This window comes from Oncorhynchus nerka, linkage group LG14 (assembly GCF_034236695.1).
Source record: "Oncorhynchus nerka isolate Pitt River linkage group LG14, Oner_Uvic_2.0, whole genome shotgun sequence".
NCBI classification, from domain to species: Eukaryota; Metazoa; Chordata; class Actinopteri; order Salmoniformes; family Salmonidae; genus Oncorhynchus; species Oncorhynchus nerka.
This window is the reverse complement of record NC_088409.1, coordinates 100,447,582-100,465,524: the sequence shown is the minus strand read 5'-3', so window position 1 is coordinate 100,465,524 and position 17,943 is coordinate 100,447,582. Positions and strand designations below refer to the sequence as shown.

The 17,943-nt window shown below is 48.6% G+C and overlaps 1 protein-coding gene across 1 annotated transcript in view; it reads left to right on the top strand.

The window, feature by feature from the left end:
• The window catches only part of st14a (ST14 transmembrane serine protease matriptase a), a 78,052-nt gene that overhangs the window by 26,131 nt on the left and 33,978 nt on the right, over positions 1-17,943 (top strand). Inside the window, exons 3-7 of the mRNA XM_065000638.1 lie at positions 1,238-1,368; positions 11,008-11,078; positions 13,961-14,169; positions 15,312-15,546; positions 16,365-16,507. Of these exons, the coding sequence (XP_064856710.1) occupies positions 1,238-1,368; positions 11,008-11,078; positions 13,961-14,169; positions 15,312-15,546; positions 16,365-16,507 (789 nt within the window). The remainder of the gene's footprint in view (positions 1-1,237; positions 1,369-11,007; positions 11,079-13,960; positions 14,170-15,311; positions 15,547-16,364; positions 16,508-17,943) is intronic.

Genomic DNA, 17,943 nt, shown 5'->3' with positions numbered 1-17,943 from the left:
TCCCGCTCTCTACCGCTCTCTACCCCTCTCTACCCCTTTCTTCCCGCTCTCTACCCCGCTCTACCCCTCTCTACCCCTTTCTTCCCGCTCTCTACCCCTCTCTAGCCCTCTCTACCCCTCTCTACCCCTTTCTTCCTGCTCTCTACCCCTTTCTTCCCGCTCTCTAACCGCTTCTCTATCCCTCTCTACATCCTTTCTTCCCGCTCTCTTCCTAGGGCTCTAGAGTTTTCTTCCCGCAGGGTCAGAGACACCCTCTCTCTCCACAGAACCCTTTTTTTTTCTTCCCGCTATAAATAACCGAAACTCTCTAGAACCCCTCTCTAACCCCTTTCTTCCCGTCTCTCTGATTCCTCCGCTCTACCCCTCTCTACCCCTTTCTTCCCGCTCTCTACCAACCAGGTGTTTGAGCCCTGAAAACTCAACAGCCTCTCAGACCCCTTTCTTCCAGGTCAGAGAGACCCTTTCTTCCCGCTCTCTGCCGCTCTTTCTACCCCTCTCTATCCCCTTTCTTCCCGCTCTACCCCTCTCTACCGCTCTCTACCCTCTCTACCCCTTTCTTCCCGGCTCTCTACCCTTCTCTACCGCTCTCTACCCCTCTCTACCCACTCTATCCCCTCTCTACCCTCTCTAGCCCTCTCTAGCCCTCTCTACCGCTCTCTAGCCCTCTCTATCCCGCTCTCTACCGCTCTCTACCCTTCTCTACCACTCTCTACCCCTCTCTACCGCTCTCTACCCCTTTCTTCCCGCTCTCTACCCCTCTCTACCGCTCTCTACCGCTCTCTACCCCTCTCTACCCCTCTCTACCCCTCTCTAGCCCTCTCTAGCCCTCTCTAGCCCTCTCTAGCCCTCTCTACCCCTCTCTACCGCTCTCTACCGCTCTCTAGCCCTCTCTACCGCTCTCTAGCCCTCTCTACCGCTCTCTAGCCCTCTCTACCGCTCTCTAGCCCTCTCTACCGCTCTCTACCCCTCTCTACCGCTCTCTACCCCTTTCTTCCACTCCCTAACCATTTCTTCAACTATCCCTCCCTACATCCTTTCTGCTCTGCCAGATAAAGCCCTTTCCTAGGGCTCAGAGTTTGTCCTGATCAGGCCACAGGGTCAGGAGACACTCCTTGCTCTACTCCATCCACAGAACCACTTTATTATTATTATTTTTTATATATAAATAACTTTTGAAACCATTAGGAACAGCTGGTTAATGACTTGTTTCTCTGTCTCTCTTGATTCCTCCCTATAGATCGTAAGGATACGCGTATCAAGAAGATGTACAGTGGGTCGATGAAGATCACCAACCAGGTGTTTGAGGATACCTATGAAAACTCCAACAGCACTGAGTACAGAGCGCTGGCCGAACAGGTCGTTAAACAGGTCAGAGAGAACCTTGGTCGTGTCCCAAATCGGTCTTGCCTGCTACTTTCTACACCGGCAATCTGTGTACTAATCCTACCGCATATTATTTAGAACAGGGATGGGCAACTCCAGTGCTGGTGCCTTTCCCCCCCCCCCCAGCCCTGTAGCTAACACCCCCCCCCAGCCCTGTAGCTAACACAACTTTCCCGGTAGCTAGCACACCTTTCCCGGTAGCTAACACACCTATCCCGATAGCTAACACACCTATCCCGATAGCTAACACACCTATCCCGATAGCTAACACACCTATCCCGATAGCTAACACACCTATCCCGATAGCTAACACACCTATCCCGATAGCTAACACACCTATCCCGATAGCTAACACACCTATCCCGATAGCTAACACACCTATCCCGATAGCTAACACACCTATCCCCTATCCCTGTAGCTAACACACCTTTCCCCCAGCCCTGTAGCTAACACACCTTTCCCTATAGCTAACACACCTATCCCTATAGCTAACACACCTATCCCTATAGCTAACACACCTATCCCTATAGCTAACACACCTATCCCGATAGCTAACACACCTATCCCGATAGCTAACACACCTTTCCCCACCAGCCCTGTAGCTAACACACCGCCCCACCCCCCCCCCCCCCCCAGCCCTGTAGCTAACACACCTTTCCCGGTAGCTAACACACCTTTCCCGGTAGCTAACACACCTTTCCCGGTAGCTAACACACCTTTCCCGATAGCTAACACACCTTTCCCGATAGCTAACACACCCAGCCCTGTAGCTAACACACCTTTCCCCCAGCCCTGTAGCTAACACACCTTTCCCCCAGCCCTGTAGCTAACACCCCCCCCCCCAGCCCTGTAGCTAACACACCTTTCCCCCAGCCCTGTAGCTAACACACCTTTCCCTATAGCTAACACACCTATCCCTATAGCTAACACACCTATCCCGATAGCTAACACACCTATCCCGATAGCTAACACACCTTTCCCCACCAGCCCTGTAGCTAACACACCGCCCCCCCCAGCCCTGTAGCTAACACACCTTTCCCGGTAGCTAACACACCTTTCCCGGTAGCTAACACACCTTTCCCGGTAGCTAACACACCTTTCCCGGTAGCTAACACACCTTTCCCGATAGCTAACACACCTTTCCCGATAGCTAACACACCCAGCCCTGTAGCTAACACACCTTTCCCCCAGCCCTGTAGCTAACACACCTTTCCCCAGCCCTGTAGCTAACACCCCCAGCCCTGTAGCTAACACACCTTTCCCCAGCCCTGTAGCTAATACACCTTTCCCTATAGCTAACACACCTTTCCCCCAGCCCTGTAGCTAACACACCTATCCCTATAGCTAACACACCTATCCCTATAGCTAACACACCTATCCCTATAGCTAACACACCTATCCCTATAGCTAACACACCTACCTATCCCTATAGCTAACACACCTACCTATCCCTATAGCTAACACACCTACCTATCCCTATAGCTAACACACCTACCTATCCCTATAGCTAACACACCTACCTATCCCTATAGCTACCACACCTACCTATCCCTATAGCTAACACACACACCTTTCCCGGTAGCTAACACACCTTTCCCGGTAGCTAACACACCTTTCCCGGTAGCTAACACACCTTTCCCGGTAGCTAACACACCTTTCCCGGTAGCTAACACACCTTTCCCGATAGCTAACACACCTTTCCCGGTAGCTAACACACCTATCCCTGTAGTTAACACACCTTTCCCCCAGCCCTGTAGCTAACACACCTTTCCCTATAGCTAACACACCTTTCCCCCCCAGCCCTGTAGCTAACACACCTATCCCGATAGCTAACACACCTATCCCGATAGCTAACACACCTATCCCGATAGCTAACACACCTATCCCGATAGCTAACACACCTATCCCGATAGCTAACACACCTATCCTGATAGCTAACACACCTATCCCAGCCCTGTAGCTAACACACCTATCCCGATAGCTAACACACCTATCCCTATAGCTAACACACCTATCCCTATAGCTAACACTATCCTATAGCTAACACACCTATCCCCTATAGCTAACACACCTATCCCTATAGCTAACACACCTATCCCTATAGCTAACACACCTATCCCTATAGCTAACACACCTATCCCGATAGCTAACACACCTATCCCTATAGCTAACACACACATCCCTTTAACCCCACCAGCCCTGTAGCTAACACACACCGCCCCAGCCCCCCAGCCCTGTAGCTAACACACCTTTCCCGGTAGCTAACACACCTTTCCCGGTAGCTAACACACCTTTCCCGATAGCTAACACACCCAGCCCTGTAGCTAACACACCTTTCCCCCAGCCCTGTAGCTAACACACCTTTCCCCAGCCCTGTAGCTAACACCCCCCCAGCCCTGTAGCTAACACACCTTTCCCCCAGCCCTATAGCTAACACACCTTTCCCTATAGCTAACACACCTATCCCTATAGCTAACACACCTATCCCGATAGCTAACACACCTATCCCGATAGCTAACACACCTATCCCGATAGCTAACACACCTTTCCCCACCAGCCCTGTAGCTAACACACCTTCCCCCAGCCCTGTAGCTAACACACCTTTCCCGGTAGCTAACACACCTTCCCGGTAGCTAACACACCTTTCCCGATAGCTAACACACCTTTCCCGATAGCTAACACACCCAGCCCTGTAGCTAACACACCTTTCCCCCAGCCCTGTAGCTAACACACCTTTCCCCCAGCCCTGTAGCTAACACCCCCAGCCCTGTAGCTAACACACCTTTCCCCCAGCCCTGTAGCTAATACACCTTTCCCTATAGCTAACACACCTTTCCCCCCCAGCCCTGTAGCTAACACACCTATCCCTATAGCTAACACACCTATCCCTATAGCTAACACACCTATCCCTATAGCTAACACACCTATCCCTATAGCTAACACACCTACCTATCCCTATAGCTAACACACCTACCTATCCCTATAGCTAACACACCTACCTATCCCTATAGCTAACACACCTACCTATCCCTATAGCTAACACACCTACCTATCCCTATAGCTAACACACACACCTTTCCCGGTAGCTAACACACACACCTTTCCCGGTAGCTAACACACCTTCCCAGCCCTGTAGCTAACACACCTTTCCCGGTAGCTAACACACCTTTCCCGGTAGCTAACACACCTTTCCCGGTAGCTAACACACCTTTCCCGGTAGCTAACACACCTATCCCTGTAGTTAACACACCTTTCCCCCAGCCCTGTAGCTAACACACCTTTCCCTATAGCTAACACACCTTTCCCCCCCAGCCCTGTAGCTAACACACCTATCCCTATAGCTAACACACCTATCCCTATAGCTAACACACCTATCCCTATAGCTAACACACCTACCTATCCCTATAGCTAACACACACACCTTTCCCGGTAGCTAACACACCTTTCCCGGTAGCTAACACACCTTTCCCGGTAGCTAACACACCTTTCCCGGTAGCTAACACATCTTTCCCGTTAGCTAACACACCTTTCCCGTTAGCTAACACACCTTTCCCGATAGCTAACACACCTTTCCCGGTAGCTAACACACCTATCCCTGTAGCTAACACACCTTTCCCCCAGCCCTGTAGCTAACACACCTTTCCCTATAGCTAACACACCTTTCCCCCCCAGCCCTGTAGCTAACACACCTATCCCTATAGCTAACACACCTATCCCTATAGCTAACACACCTATCCCTATAGCTAACACACCTATCCCTATAGCTAACACACCTATCCCTATAGCTAACACACCTATCCCTATAGCTAACACACCTATCCCTATAGCTAACACACCTATCCCTATAGCTAACACACCTATCCCTATAGCTAACACACCTATCCCTATAGCTAACACACCTATCCCTATAGCTAACACACCTATCCCTATAGCTAACACACCTATCCCTATAGCTAACACACCTATCCCTATAGCTAACACACCTATCCCTATAGCTAACACATCTACCTATCCCTATAGCTAACACACCTACCTATCCCTATAGCTAACACACCTACCTATCCCTATAGCTAACACACACACCTTTCCCGGTAGCTAACACACCTTTCCCCCAGCCCTGTAGCTAACACACCTTTCCCCCAGCCCTGTAGCTAACACCCCCCCCCCCCAGCCCTGTAGCTAATACACCTTTCCCTATAGCTAACACACCTTTCCCCCCCAGCCCTGTAGCTAACACACCTATCCCTATAGCTAACACACCTATCCCTATAGCTAACACACCTACCTATCCCTATAGCTAACACACCTACCTATCCCTATAGCTAACACACACACCTTTCCCGGTAGCTAACACACCTTTCCCGGTAGCTAACACACCTTTCCCGGTAGCTAACACACCTTTCCCGATAGCTAACACACCTTTCCCGATAGCTAACACACCTTTCCCGGTAGCTAACACACCTATCCCTGTAGCTAACACACCTTTCCCCCAGCCCTGTAGCTAACACACCTTTCCCTATAGCTAACACACCTTTCCCCCCCAGCCCTGTAGCTAACACACCTATCCCTATAGCTAACACACCTATCCCTATAGCTAACACACCATCCCTATAGCTAACACACCTATCCCTATAGCTAACACACCTATCCCTATAACACACCTTCCCTATAGCTAACACACCTATCCCTATAGCTAACACACCTATCCCTATAGCTAACACACCTATCCCTATAGCTAACACACCTATCCCTATAGCTAACACACCTATCCCTATAGCTAACACACCTATCCCTATAGCTAACACACCTTTCCCCCAGCCCTGTAGCTAACACACCTTTCCCCCAGCCCTGTAGCTAACACACCTTTCCTGATAGCTAACACACCTTTCCTGATAGCTAACACACCTTTCCCGATAGGTAACACCCCTTTCCCGATAGCTAACACACCTATCCCTATAGCTAACACACCTCCCCCCCAGCCCTGTAGCTAACACACCTATCCCTATAGCTAACCCACCTATCCCTATAGCTAACACACCTATCCCTATAGCTAACACACCTATCCCTATAGCTAACACACCTATCCCGATAGCTAACACACCTTTCCCGATAGCTAACACACCTTTCCCGATAGCTAACACACCTTTCCCGATAGCTAACACACCTTTCCCGATAGCTAACACACCTTTCCCGATAGCTAACACACCTTTCCCGATAGCTAACACACCTTTCCCTATAGCTAACACACCTTTCCCCAGCCCTGTAAGCACACCTCCCCCCCAGCCCCGTAGCTAACACACCTACCCCTAGCCCCGTAGCTAACACACCTCCCCCAGCCCCGTAGCTAACACACCTTTCCCTATAGCTAACACATCTTTCCCCCAGCCCTGTAGCTAACACACCTTTCCCCAGCCCTGTAGCTAACACACCTTTAACACACCCCCCAGCCCTGTAGCTAACACACCTTTCCCCCCCAGCCCTGTAGCTAACACACCTTTCCCCCAGCCCTGTAGCTAACACACCTTTCCCCCCCAGCCCTGTAGCTAACACACCTTTCCCCCAGCCCTGTAGCTAACACACCTTTCCCCCCCAGCCCTGTAGCTAACACACCTTTCCCGATAGGTAACACCTTTCCCCCAGATAGGTAACACACCTTTCCCGATAGGTAACACACCTTTCCCCCCAGATAGCTAACACACCTTTCCCAGATAGCTAACACACCTCCCCCCAGCCCTGTAGCTAACACACCTTTCCCTATAGCTAACACACCTTTCCCCCAGCCCTGTAGCTAACACACCTTTCCCTATAGCTAACACACCTTTCCCTATAGCTAACACACCTTTCCCCCCCAGCCCTGTAGCTAACACACCTTTCCCTATAGCTAACACATCTTTCCCCCAGCCCTGTAGCTAACACACCTATCCCTATAGCTAACACACCTTTCCCTATAGCTAACACATCTTTCCCCCCAGCCCTGTAGCTTAACACACCTTTCCCCCAGCCCTGTAGCTAACACACCTTTCCCCCCCAGCCCTGTAGCTAACACACCTTTCCCCCAGCCCTGTAGCTAACACACCTTTCCCCCAGCCCTGTAGCTAACACAAGCTAACACCTTTCCCCCAGCCCTGTAGCTAACACACCTTTCCCCCAGCCCTGTAGCTAACACACCTTTCCCCCCAGCCCTGTAGCTAACACACCTTTCCCCCCAGCCCTGTAGCTAACACACCTTTCCCTCCCAGCCCTGTAGCTAACACACCTTTCCCCCAGCCCTGTAGCTAACACACCTTTCCCCCAGCCCTGTAGCTAACACACCTTTCCCCCAGCCCTGTAGCTAACACACCTTTCCCCCCCAGCCCTGTAGCTAACACACCTTTCCCCCAGCCCTGTAGCTAACACACCTTTCCCCCCCAGCCCTGTAGCTAACACACCTTTCCCCCAGCCCTGTAGCGAACACACCTTTCCCCCAGCCCTGTAGCGAACACACCTTTCCCCCAGCCCTGTAGCGAACACACCTTTCCCCCCAGCCCTGTAGCGAACACACCTTTCCCCCCAGCCCTGTAGCGAACACACCTTTCCCCCAGCCCTGTAGCGAACACACCTTTCCCCCAGCCCTGTAGCGAACACACCTTTCCCCCAGCCCTGTAGCTAATACACCTTTCCCCCCAGCCCTGTAGCTAACACACCTTTCCCCCCAGCCCTGTAGCTAACACACATTTCCCCCAGCCCTGTAGCTAACACACCTTTCCCCCGAGCCCTGTAGCTAACACACCTTTCTCGATAGCTAACACACCTATCCCTATAGCTAACACACCTTTCCCCCAGCCCTGTAGCTAACACACCTCCCCCAGCCCAGTAGCTAACACACCTTTCCCTATAGCTAACACACCTTTCCCCCCCCAGCCCTGTAGCTAACACACCTTTCCCTATAGCTAACACACCTTTCCCTATAGTAGCTAACACACCTTTCCCTATAGCTAACACACCTTTCCCTATAGCTAACACACCTTTCCCTATAGCTAACACACCTTTCCCTATAGCTAACACACCTTTCCCTATAGCTAACACACCTTTCTCTATAGCTAACACACCTTTGCCTATAGCTAACACACCTTTCCCCAGCCCTGTAGCTAACACACCTTTCCCCCCCCAGCCCTATAGCTAACACACCTTTCCCCCCCCAGCCCTATAGCTAACACACCTTTCCCCCAGCCCTGTAGCTAACACACCTTTCCCCCAGCCCTGTAGCTAACACACCTTTCCCCCAGCCCTGTAGCTAACACACCTTTTCCCCCCAGCCCTGTAGCTAACACACCTTTCCCCCAGCCCTGTAGCTAACACACCTTTCCCCCAGCCCTGTAGCTAACACACCTTTCCCCCAGCCCTGTAGCTAACACACCTTTTCCCCCAGCCCTGTAGCTAACACACCTTTTCCCCCAGCCCTGTAGCTAACACACCTTTCCCCCAGCCCTGTAGCTAACACACCTTCGACCCCAGCCCTGTAGCTAACACACCTTTCCCCCAGCCCTGTAGCTAACACACCTTCCCCCAGCCCTGTAGCTAACACACCTTTCCCCCAGCCCTGTAGCTAACACACCTATCCCTATAGCTAACACACCTATCCCTATAGCTAACACACCTTTCCCCCCAGCCCTGTAGCTAACACACCTATCCCTGTAGCTAACACACCTTTCCCCCAGCCCTGTAGCTAACACACCTATCCCTGTAGCTAACACACCTATCCCTGTAGCTAACACACCTATCCCTGTAGCTAACACACCTATCCCTATAGCTAACACACCTTCCCCCCAGCCCTGTAGCTAACACACCTTTCCCCACCAGCCCTGTAGCCAACACACCTTTCCCTATAGCCAACACACCTTTCCCTATAGCTAACACACCTTTCCCTATAGCTAACACACCTTAAGCTACTGTAGTCTTAACTGAAAACCATGATTAGTTGATTATAGGAGGGCGGCAGGTCACAACCAGGCCCCTGAGAACTGGAGTTTTCCATGACTGATTCACATCAAACTGTTTAGTATTATCCACTGCAGTCAGCAACGAATATCAACCACTTAGGCTCCTCCTACTGAGGATTGCAACCACCTAGGCTCCTCCTACTGAGGATAGCAACCACCTAGGCTCCTCCTACTGAGGAGGGCAACCACGTTGGCTCCTCCTACTGAGGGCAACCACGTTGGCTCCTCCTACTGAGGAGGGCAACCACGTTGGCTCCTCCTACTGAGGATAGCAACCACGTTGGCTCCTCCTACTGAGGATAGCAACCACCTAGGCTCCTCCTACTGAGGATAGCAACCACCTAGGCTCCTCCTACTGAGGATAGCAACCACCTAGGCTCCTCCTACTGAGGAGAGCAACCACCTAGGCTCCTCCTACTGAGGAGAGCAACCACGTTGGCTCCTCCTACTGAGGAGGGCAACCACGTTGGCTCCTCCTACTGAGGAGGGCAACCACGTTGGCTCCTCCTACTGAGGAGGGCAACCACGTGGGCTCCTCCTACTGAGGGGGGCAACCACGTGGGCTCCTCCTACTGAGGGGGGCAACCACGTGGGCTCCTCCTACTGAGGGGGGCAACCACGTAGGCTCCTCCTACTGAGGGGGGCAACCACGTAGGCTCCTCCTACTGAGGGGGGCAACCACGCAGGCTCCTCCTACTGAGGGGGGCAACCACGCAGGCTCCTCCTACTGAGGGGGCAACCACGCAGGCTCCTCCTACTGAGGAGGGCAACCACGTAGGCTCCTCCTACTGAGGAGGGCAACCACGTAGGCTCCTCCTACTGAGGAGGGCAACCACGTAGGCTCCTCCTACTGAGGAGGGCAACCACGTAGGCTCCTCCTACTGAGGAGGGCAACCACGTAGGCTCCTCCTACTGAGGAGGGCAACCACGTAGGCTCCTCCTACTGAGGGGGGCAACCACGTAGGCTCCTCCTACTGAAGATACGTAATCTAATGTGCAATAGCATTGAATCCCGCCATTTGTTCATTTGGGTACAGCGAGGCCCCTTATCACATTAACAGCTGATTCTCCTCCTCAACTGCATGGTAATATAGTTCTATATATTTATAATATAATTATAATTCTACTGAATGAAGAGCCAAAATGAGTATGACATCCTGGCTCATAAAGCATACTACGTTTGTATTTTGTTTCACATACTATAAAACGTTATTTTTTCATACCCAAAATGCCTACTATTTAGAACACCAGCATTCTGGGTATTCAGACGCGGCTCTTCTTTCTCTCTGAGTCCCAAGTGGCACACTGTTCCCTTTACAGTGCACTGCTTTTGATTTGGGATCTGAGTCCCAAGTGGCACACTATTCCCTATTACAGTGCACTGCTTTTGATTTGGGATAGTGAGTCCCAAGTGGCACACTATTCCCTTTACAGTGCACTGCTTTTGATTTGGGATGCAGCCACTGTCTTTCCACTACCGATAAGTACACTTCAAATAAGTCACTTAATAAATCAATCAATCATTTGTGTCTGAGGAAAATGAGTTGGGCAGCCAGATTCACACCCGATCATTCTAAATTAAAGAAATTGTAATGATCATTTCAGTTAATTTAATTCCTGTGTTTTTGTTTTCATTTTTTTTCAGCTGAAAACACTCTACCACAAGATGCCCCAGCTGGCCAAGTACTATGTTGGCTCCAGCGTACAAGCCTTCAGGTAACTGAATGAGTGTGATCGCAGGCTGATAATCTACATGATCTTTCCACCATTGCTTGCCTGTTTGATAATCCCCATGTAGTTTCTGTTTAAATCCCTAACAGAGCCGAGATGTACTACACCTTGGATGTTCTCCTTTCAAGTTACAACATTGTTCTGTTATTTACCTTGTGGAACCATACTGCCGGTGTTTACCTTGTGGAACCATACTGCCGGTGTTTACCTTGTTACCTTGTGGAACCATACTGCCGCTGTTTACCTTGTTTACCTTGTGGAACCATACTGCCGGTGTTTACCTTGTTACCTTGTGGAACCATACTGCCGGTGTTTACCTTGTTACCTTGTGGAACCATACTGCCGGTGTTTACCTTGTTACCTTGTGGAACCATACTGCCGGTGTTTACCTTGTGGAACCATACTGCCGGTGTTTACCTTGTTACCTTGTGGAACCATACCGCCGGTGTTTACCTTGTGGAACCATACTGCCGGTGTTTACCTTGTTACCTTGTGGAACCATACTGCCGGTGTTTACCTTGTGGAACCATACCTCCGGTGTTTACCTTGTGGAACCATACCTCCGGTGTTTACCTTGTTACCTTGTGGAACCATACCTCCGGTGTTTACCTTGTTACCTTGTGGAACCATACCGCCGGTGTTTACCTTGTGGAACCATACCGCCGGTGTTTACCTTGTGGAACCATACCGCCGGTGTTTACCTTGTTACCTTGTGGAACCATACTGCCGGTGTTTACCTTGTGGAACCATACTGCCGGTGTTTACCTTGTGGAACCATACTGCCGGTGTTTACCTTGTGGAACCATACCGCCAGTGTTTACCTTGTGGAACCATACCGCCGGTGTTTACCTTGTGACCTTGTGGAACCATACCGCCGGTGTTTACCTTGTTACCTTGTGGAACCATACTGCCGGTGTTTACCTTGTGGAACCATACTGCCGGTGTTTACCTTGTGGAATCATACCGCCGGTGTTTACCTTGTTACCTTGTGGAACCATACTGCCGGTGTTTACCTTGTGGAACCATACTGCCGGTGTTTACCTTGTGGAACCATACTGCCGGTGTTTACCTTGTGGAACCATACCGCCAGTGTTTACCTTGTGGAACCATACCGCCGGTGTTTACCTTGTGACCTTGTGGAACCATACCGCCGGTGTTTACCTTGTTACCTTGTGGAACCATACTGCCGGTGTTTACCTTGTGGAACCATACTGCCGGTGTTTACCTTGTGGAATCATACCGCCGGTGTTTACCTTGTTACCTTGTGGAACCATACTGCCGGTGTTTACCTTGTTACCTTGTGGAACCATACTGCCGGTGTTTACCTTGTTACCTTGTGGAACCATACTGCCGGTGTTTACCTTGTTACCTTGTGGAACCATACTGCCGGTGTTTACCTTGTGGAACCATACTGCCGGTGTTTACCTTGTGGAACCATACCGCCGGTGTTTACCTTGTGGAACCATACTGCCGGTGTTTACCTTGTGACCTTGTGGAACCATACCGCCGGTGTTTACCTTGTTACCTTGTGGAACCATACTGCCGGTGTTTACCTTGTTACCTTGTGGAACCATACTGCCGGTGTTTACCTTGTTACCTTGTGGAACCATACTGCCGGTGTTTACCTTGTTACCTTGTGGAACCATACTGCCGGTGTTTACCTTGTGGAACCATACTGCCGGTGTTTACCTTCTTACCTTGTGGAACCATACTGCCGGTGTTTACCTTGTTACCTTGTGGAACCATACCGCCGTTGATATATCTTGTTGAACTATAACGCCATGATTTACCTTCTTACCGTCCCATTATGTCTGGTGAAAACAAGACACTGCTTTTCCACAGTAAGAACCTTATACCAACGGTCCAGCATGGTGGTGGTAGTGTGATGGTTTGCTACCTCACGACCTGGACAACTTGCCTTATTAGAAGGAACCATGAATTCTGCTCTGTATCAGAGAGTTCTACAGTTCTACTGTCTGTGAGCTGAAGCGCAGCTGGGTCATGCAGCAAGACAATGATCCAAAACACACAATGAAGTCTTCATGAAAATGGCTAAAAAGCAACAAATTGGCATGGCCTAGTCAAAGTCTAGACCTAATCCAAATTGGCATGGCCTAGTCAAAGTCTAGACCTAATCCAAATTGGCATGGCCTAGTCAAAGTCCAGACCTAATCCAAATTGGCATGGCCTAGTCAAAGTCCAGACCTAATCCAAATTGGCCTAGTCAAAGTCCAGACCTAATCCAAATTGGCATGGCCTAGTCCAGACCTAATCCAAATTGGCATGTCAAAGTCCAGACCTAATCCAAATTGGCATGGCCTAGTCAAAGTCCAGACCTAATCCAAATTGGCATGTCAAAGTCCAGACCTAATCCAAATTGGCATGGTCTAGTCAAAGTCCAGATCCAAATTGAGATGGCCTAGTCAAAGTCCAGACCTAATCCAAATGGGCATGGCCTAGTCAAAGTCCAGACCTAATCCAAATTGAGATGGCCTAGTCAAAGTCAAGACCTAATCCAAATTGAGATGGCCTAGTCAAAGTCAAGACCTAATCCAAATTGAGATGTTGTGGCAGGACATGAAACAAGCAGGTCATACTTGAAAACCCCAAAATGTCGCCGCTGAGTTAAAGTCGTTCATCCGTGGAAGAGTGGGCCAATATTCATCCACAGCGATGTGAGGGGCTGATCAACAACTACAGGAAGCATTTGGTCGCGGTCATTGTAGCTAATGGTGTCGTGAAGCAAGGTTCTAACTTATTCAACTGTAGATATTAGAATGAAACCCTTGAATAATGTTGGTTGTGTGTGTGTGTGTGTGTGTGTGTGTGTGTGTGTGTGTGTGTGTGTGTGTGTATGTATGTTACAGCGAAGGCAGTGTGATAGCCTACTACCTGTCAGAGTTTGAAGTGCCACGCGGACAGGAAGCAGCGGTGGACAAGGCCATTTCCTCCATGGACAAGGTAGTGGATAAGGTGCAGAGGGGCTTCTCAAACAGCAGGCCTGGCAACGATCTGTTGTTCGAGGATGTCATGAACTCTGCTCTGGACTCTAGAATGTTCTCAGAGTCCTTCAGTGGTGAGTTCTGCTCTGTTCTTGTTCTACTTGCACCTGAGCTGATATCAGTTTGAGTAGAGAATTCCCTCAGTGAATGCTCTGAAAGTTTGGATGAGGAATTATGTGGCTCAATGTCTAAAATGTCTTAAGTATCTTACTGTTTCCTTGTGAATTACACTATATATACAAAAGTATGTGGACACCTCTTCAAATGAGGGGATTTTACTATTTCAGCCCCGACCGTTGCTGATGGGTGTATAGAATCGAATACACAGCCATGCAATCTCCATAGACAAACATTGGCTGCAGAATGGCCTTACTCAAAAGCTCAGTGACTTATTTTCTTTCTTTTTTTTTACGTGGCACTGTTTCCAACAAGTCAGTTTGTCAAATTTCTGCCCTGCTAGAGCTTCCCCGGTCAACTGTAAGTGCTGTTATTGTGAAGTGGAAATATTATAGGAGCAACAACGGCTCAGCCACGAAGTGGTAGACCACACAAGCTCACATAACCGGGACCACCGAGTGCTGAAGCGCATATAAATCGTCTGTCCTTGTTTGCACCACTCACTACCGAGTTCCAAACTGTCTCTGGAAGCAACGTCAGCACAATAACCTTCCCAGAAGAGTGGAGGCTGTTATAGCAGCAATGTTCCTACATCTAGTGGAAAGCCTTCCCAGAAGAGAGGAGGCTGTTATAGCAGCAATGTTCCAACATCTAGTGGAAAGCCTTCCCAGAAGAGTGGAGGCTGTTATAGCAGCAATGTTCCAACATCTAGTGGAAAGCCTTCCCAGAAGAGTGGAGGCTGTTATAGCAGCAATGTTCCTACATCTAGTGGAAAGCCTTCCCAGCAGAGTGGAGGCTGTTATAGCAGCAATGTTCCAACATCTAGTGGAAAGCCTTCCCAGAAGAGTGGAGGCTGTTATAGCAGCAAAGGGGGGGACCAACTCTATATTTATGCCTGTGATTTTGGAATGAGATGTTTGTTGAGCAGGTGTCCACATACTTCCTCCTAGCATGTGAATAAGGACAAATCTGAAATGGCACCCTATTCCCTGTGTAGTACATTTGGCCAGAACCATGTGTGGCTCTGGCCCAAAATAGTGCACTATATAGGTACTAGGGCACCATTTAGGACATGTTCTGAGTGTCAATGTCTCCTCAGAATACTACAGGTACTCAGAACACACCAGAGCGAATAAGATTGTTCCAATCATGACACCTGGTTTCCCCAACACTCCGTACCCGCCCAACACCTTCATCCAATGGCAGCTGAGAGCCGACCCTGGTCACGTACTCAAACTGGACTTTGATACCTTCAACCTAGAGGAGGACTGTCGTAACGACTTTGTTAAGGTCTACGACTCCCTGGTGGCCATCGAGAGCCACGCCATGGAAGAGTGAGTCTGATGTCTGTCTGCACTTTGTACGGGGGGCTTACTCTATCTAACAGCCTTGGGTTAGGAGACCTGCTATAACAGCCTTGGGTTAGGAGACCTGCTATAACAGCCTTGGGTTAGGAGACCTGCTATAACGGTCTGTTGTCAGGGCACCTGCCCCGTGACAGCCTGTTGTCAGGGCACCTGCCCCGTGACAGCCTGTTGTCAGGGCACCTGCCCCGTGACAGCCTGTTGTCAGGGCACCTGCCCCGTGACAGCCTGTTGTCAGGGCACCTGCCCCGTGACAGCCTGTTGTCATAATGATGACCACTGATAGATGTGTAACTGGTCTGCATTCTGTGAAATGAGTTGGACCTTTTTCTTCTGATACCACATCATAATGACTAGTTTCTTTTATTTAGACAAATACAGTCCCTGAGCACTTCTCCTCAGTCGGATGAGTTTAGATCAATTCCAAAGGTTGTGTGTGTGTGTGAAATGGAAGCCTCTCCCGAGCCCAGTGTTCTGGCCCTCTAGTGGTCAGATGTAGCATTACACAGGAAAAGGTTTTGAAGGCATAGCAACACATCATGTGAAATGTGCAGGGCCTCTTGAGTCGAGCATCAACATTTACATTTACATTTAAGTCATTTAGCATCAACACAGGAATATTTACTTGTAGTGTACCTGAATAAGGACTTCATAACACAGAGCATGAGCATTTGATTAATGCTTATGTCAACAATCGCAAGACATCCCATTTTATTTTAAGATTCTTCTCTTCGTCAGGATTTGTGTGTACCACTGTCCCTTGTTTATAATATAAACATCTCCGTCAGGATTTGTGGCTACCACTCTCCCAGCTCCCCCCTGACCTTCCAGTCCTCCCGAAACGTGATGCTGGTAACCTTGGTAACTAACAACGAAAATAACTACCCAGGACTCAGAGCGCACATCTCTCAGATCCCCCGGAACAGCAAAGGTACTATAACACGGTCTACTACTAATCTACTAACCTACTACTACTAACCTACTACTACTAACCTACTACTACTACTACTAATCTACTAACCTACTACTAATCTACTAACCTACTACTAACCTACTACTACTACTAACCTACTACTACTACTACTACTAACCTACTACTACTAACCTACTACTACTACTACTAACCTACTACTACTACTAACCTACTACTACTAACCTACTACTACTACTACTAACCTACTACTACTACTACTACTACTACTAACCTACTTCCATTACTAACATACTACTACTACTAACCTACTACTAACTTACTTCCATTACTAACCTACTACTAACCTCCTACTACTACTACTACTACTACTAACCTACTTCCATTACTAACCTACTACTAACCTACTTCCATTACTAACCTACTACTAACCTACTTCCATTACTAACCTACTACTAACCTACTTCCATTACTAACCTACTACTAACCTACTTCCATTACTAACCTACTACTACTACTACTTCCATTACTAACCTACTACTACTACTAACCTACTACTACTACTACTACTAATCTACTTCCATTACTAACCTACTACTACTATTACTTCCATTACTAACCTACTACTACTACTAACCTACTACTACTACTACTACTAATCTACTTCCATTACTAACCTACTACTACTACTACTTCCATTACTAACCTACTACTACTACTAACCTACTACTACTAACCTACTTCCATTACTAACCTACTACTACTACTAACCTACTACTACTAATCTACTTCCATTACTAACCTACTACTAACCTACTTCCATTACTAACCTACTACTACTAACCTACTTCCATTACTAACCTACTACTACTAACCTACTTCCATTACTAACCTACTACTACTAACCTACTTCCATTACTAACCTACTACTACTAACCTACTTCCATTACTAACCTACTACTACTAACCTACTTCCATTACTAACCTACTACTACTAACCTACTTCCATTACTAACCTACTACTACTAACCTACTTCCATTACTAACCTACTACTACTAACCTACTTCCATTACTAACCTACTACTACTAACCTACTTCCATTACTAACCTACTACTACTAACCTACTTCCATTACTAACCTACTACTACTAACCTACTTCCATTACTAACCTACTACTACTAACCTACTTCCATTACTAACCTACTACTACTAACCTACTTCCATTACTAACCTACTACTACTAACCTACTTCCATTACTAACCTACTACTACTACTACTAACCTACTACTACTACTACTACTAATCTACTTCCATTACTAACCTACTACTACTACTACTACTAACCTACTACTACTACTACTACTAATCTACTTCCATTACTAACCTACTACTACTACTACTTCCATTACTAACCTACTACTACTACTACTAAT